Source organism: Erythrolamprus reginae, chromosome 13, assembly GCF_031021105.1.
Source record: "Erythrolamprus reginae isolate rEryReg1 chromosome 13, rEryReg1.hap1, whole genome shotgun sequence".
NCBI lineage: Eukaryota > Metazoa > Chordata > Lepidosauria > Squamata > Dipsadidae > Erythrolamprus > Erythrolamprus reginae.
In genome coordinates, this window is record NC_091962.1 from 7,026,890 (window position 1) to 7,030,649 (window position 3,760).

At 54.5% G+C, this 3,760-nt stretch overlaps 1 protein-coding gene across 4 annotated transcripts in view; it reads left to right on the top strand.

Annotated features, from left to right (window-relative positions):
* KAT5 (lysine acetyltransferase 5) overlaps positions 1 to 1,994 on the top strand; it is a 45,633-nt gene extending 43,639 nt beyond the window's left edge. For all 4 annotated transcript variants that reach the window (XM_070766732.1, XM_070766731.1, XM_070766733.1 and 1 more), the window contains one exon: positions 1,213 to 1,994. In XM_070766732.1, the coding sequence (XP_070622833.1) occupies positions 1,213 to 1,347 (135 nt within the window). In that variant the 3' untranslated portion in view covers positions 1,348 to 1,994. The remainder of the gene's footprint in view (positions 1 to 1,212) is intronic.
* The last annotated feature ends 1,766 nt before the right edge of the window (positions 1,995 to 3,760 follow it).

Sequence of the window (3,760 nt, forward strand, 5' to 3'; positions counted from 1 at the left end):
TGTCCTTAGTCTGGTCAGCTTCAGCACGTTATTTTATCCCCTGGTTAGGCTGAAAAAAGACTTGGGAGGGAGTAGCAATGAGAAAGTCCTGCAAGCCAGGACCTCCTTAGGGCTGGGGGGAAAAGCTTCACGTTTACTACATTCACAGTATAAGACGCACCCAAATTTGAGCCTTTTTTTAGGGAGGAAGAAAGTGTGTCTTATACTCCTTCTTGAGCAGGGCGTGTGCGTTGTGTGGCTCTATAGTTAGAGGTATGACAAGCAGGAAGAGGGAGATTGTGATCCCGCTGTATAGAGCGCTGGTGAGACCCCATTTGGAATAATACTGTGTCCAGTTCTGGAGACCTCACCTACAAAAAGATATGGATAAAATTGAACGGGTCAAAAGACGGGCTACAAAATGGTGAAGGTCTTAAGCATAAAACTTATCAGGAAAGACTTAATGAACTCCATCTGTAGAGTCTGGAGCAGGGGTCTCCAACTGCCGGTCCGCGGACCAGCACCGGTCCGCGGGGCATGTTGCACTGGTCCGCGGAGTCAGCAGCTCCTGGCCCTCCTGCCGCCGCCCCCTCCCTCCAGTGCTTCGCCTCCCACTGGGCAAGAGGGCTCGGGAGGCAGCTTCTGCCGGCCACAGGGCGATGGGCGGGACAGTGGGGTGGGGAGGACCTGCACCCCCATGCCTAATCCCGCCCCCAAGCACACCCCTTTCTGTCCCCACCGGGCCATAGAAAAATTATCTTGCTGAAACTGGCCCTTGATGGAAAAAAGGTTGGGGACCACTGGTCTGGAGGACAGAAGGGAAAGGGGGGGCAGGATCGAAACATTTAAATATGCTAAAGGGTTAAATAAGGTTCAGGAGGGAAGTGTTTTTAATAGGAAAGTGAACACAAGGACAAGGGGGCACAGTCTGAGGTTAGTTGGGGGAAAGATCAAAAACAACGTGAGAAAATATGATTTGACTGAAAGAGTAGTAGACGCTTGGAACAAACTTCCAGGAGAGGTGGTTGGTAAATCCAGTGTCACTGAATGTAAACCTGCCTGGGATAAACATAGATCCACCCTAAGATGAAATACAGGAAATAGTATTAGGGCAGACTAGATGGACCATGAGGTCTTTTTCTGCCGTCAATCTTGTATGTTTCTATGTGTGAGAGACTAGAAGACCCCCAAGGCCCCTTCCAACTCCTCTTGTTGTTCCGTTGTTATTCCCAGGGCCAGTATATCTTGACTCTCTCCGAAGACATCGTGGATGGACACGAGCGGGCCATGCTGAAACGAATCCTGCGCATCGACTCCAAGTGTTTACATTTTACCCCGAAGGATTGGAGCAAGAGGGGGAAGTGGTGAATTCAAAGGCCGCCTCCCACACCCCCTTGGCGAAAAAGTGGGGGGGGCAGGGGGCGTCCCGGACCTCGGTGTACAGCAGTAGCAGGACCAGGCTGACCCTTCCGCCATCCCTCCTACCCCGCCCCGGACTCTCGGACGTCCCTCGTGTGTCCCGGTGGCCTTTCCCGAGACGGGACTCCGCCAAGACTTTGTGTACAGTAGTTGGAGAAGCACAGAAGCTTGTGTTTGCCCTGCTTATATATGTCCAGGCATTTCTCCCTACGGCCCCCCAAGTTGGGGGAGGCACGTGAGGGGGTTCCGGGGCGTCCCGAGGCCCATGGTGCTGGGCTACAGAGGAAGAACAGATTGGACGGGGTGCTTCAGCGGAGAGGCTGACGAGAAGACGGAGCCCTTCCGGCAGCTGATTCTTGGGGTGGTTGGAGGAGGCGGCGAGCGGGAGTTATAGCACTTGGGGGGAGTAAAAACCCCGGAGGGGGGGTGGTCCAAGGCAGGACCCCTCCCATCGCCCTCCGCTCGGCGCCTCTCCGTCCAGGCGAAGCCTCAAGAGCGCCGAGGAGGGAAAAGGCACCTTTTCTCAAAAAGCGACAACTCACCTCATGTCCCTGATTGGAATAAATGAACAAAGCCTCTTTTTTTTTAAAGGAAAACAGACCCCAATCTGGTCTTGCAATTATTTCTGTATTTCTCTTTCTTGTTTCTGTTCACTTCCTTTTCTTCACTTCCTCCTTTCTCTCTGCTTTCCCTGGCCTATTTATTTCCCCTCTATTTCCTTCCTTTCTCTTCTTTCCTTTCTAAATTAGTTTCTTTTCTATTCTTCCTTCTCCCTTTCTTTCTTTCTTACCTTTCCCCTTCTTTCATATTTCTCCCTTTCTGTCTCCTTCCTTCCTTCCTCCCTCCCTTCCCCTACCCTCCTACCCTTTCTTTCTCCTTCCTTCCTCCTCCCTTCCCCTACCCTCCTACCCTTTCTTTCTCCTCCCTCCCCCTACCCTCCTACCCTTTCTGTCTCCTTCCTTCCTCCCTCACTTCCCCTACCCTCCTACTCTTTCTGTCTCCTTCCTCCCTCCCTCCCTCCCTTCCCCTACCCTCCTACCCTTTCTTTCTCCTCCATCCCTTCCCCTACCCTCCTACCCTTTCTGCCTCCTTCCTTCCTCCCTCCCTTTTCCCCCCTACCCTCCTACTCTTTCTGTCTCCTTCCTTCCTCCCTCCCTCCCTTCCCCTACCCTCCTACCCTTTCTTTCTCCTTCCTTCCTCCCTCCCTTCCCCTACCCTCCTACCCTTTCTTTCTCCTCCCTCCCCCTACCCTCCTACCCTTTCTGTCTCCTTCCTTCCTCCCTCCCTTCCCCTACCCTCCTACTCTTTCTGTCTCCTTCCTCCCTCCCTCCCTTCCCCTACCCTCCTACCCTTTCTGCCTCCTCCCTCCCTTCCCCTACCCTCCTACCCTTTCTGCCTCCTTCCTTCCTCCCTCCCTTCCCCTACCCTCCTACTCTTTCTGTCTCCTTCCTTCCTCCCTCCCTCCCTTCCCTACCCTCCTACCCTTTCTTTCTCCTCCATCCCTTCCCCTCCCCTCCTACCCATTCTGTCTCCTTCCTTCCTCCCTCCCCCTACCATTTCTGTCTCCTCCCTCCCTCCCTTCCCCTACCCTCCTACCCTATCTGTCTCCTTCCTTCCTCCCTCCCCCTCCCCTCCTACCCTTTGTCTCCTTCCTCCCTCCCTTCCCCTACCCTCCTACCCTTTCTTTCTCCTTCCTTCCTCCCTCCCTTTCCCTACCCTCATACCCTTTGTCTCCTTCCTTCCTCCCTCCCTTCCCCTACCCTCCTACCCTTTCTTTCTCCTTCCTTCCCACCTCCCTTCCCCTACCCTCCTACCCTTCTGTCTCCTTCCTTCCTCCCTCCCTTCCCCTACCCTCCTACCCTTTCTTTCTCCTTCCTTCCCACCTCACTTCCCCTACCCTCCTACCCTTTCTGTCTCCTTCCTTGCCACCTCCCTTCCCCTACCCTCCTACCCTTTGTCTCCTTCCTTCCTCCCTCCCTTCCCCTACCCTCCTACCCTTTCTGTCTCCTTCCTTCCTCCCTCCCTTCCCCTACCATCCTACCCTTTCTGTCTCCTTCCTTCCCCCCTCCCTTCCCCTACCCTCCTACCCTTTGTCTCCTTCCTCCCTCCCTTCCCCTACCCTCCTACTCTTTCTGTCTCCTTCCTTCCTCCCTCCCTTCCCCTACCCTCCTACCCTTTCTTTCTCCTCCCTCCCTTCCCCTACCCTCCTACCCTTTCTGTCTCCTTCCTTCCTCCCTCCCTTCCCCTACCCTCCTACTCTTTCTGTCTCTTTCCTTCCTCCCTCCCTTCCCCTACCCTCCTACTCTTTCTTTCTCCTCCCTCCCTTCCCCTACCCTCCTACCTTCCTCCCTCCCTTCCCCTA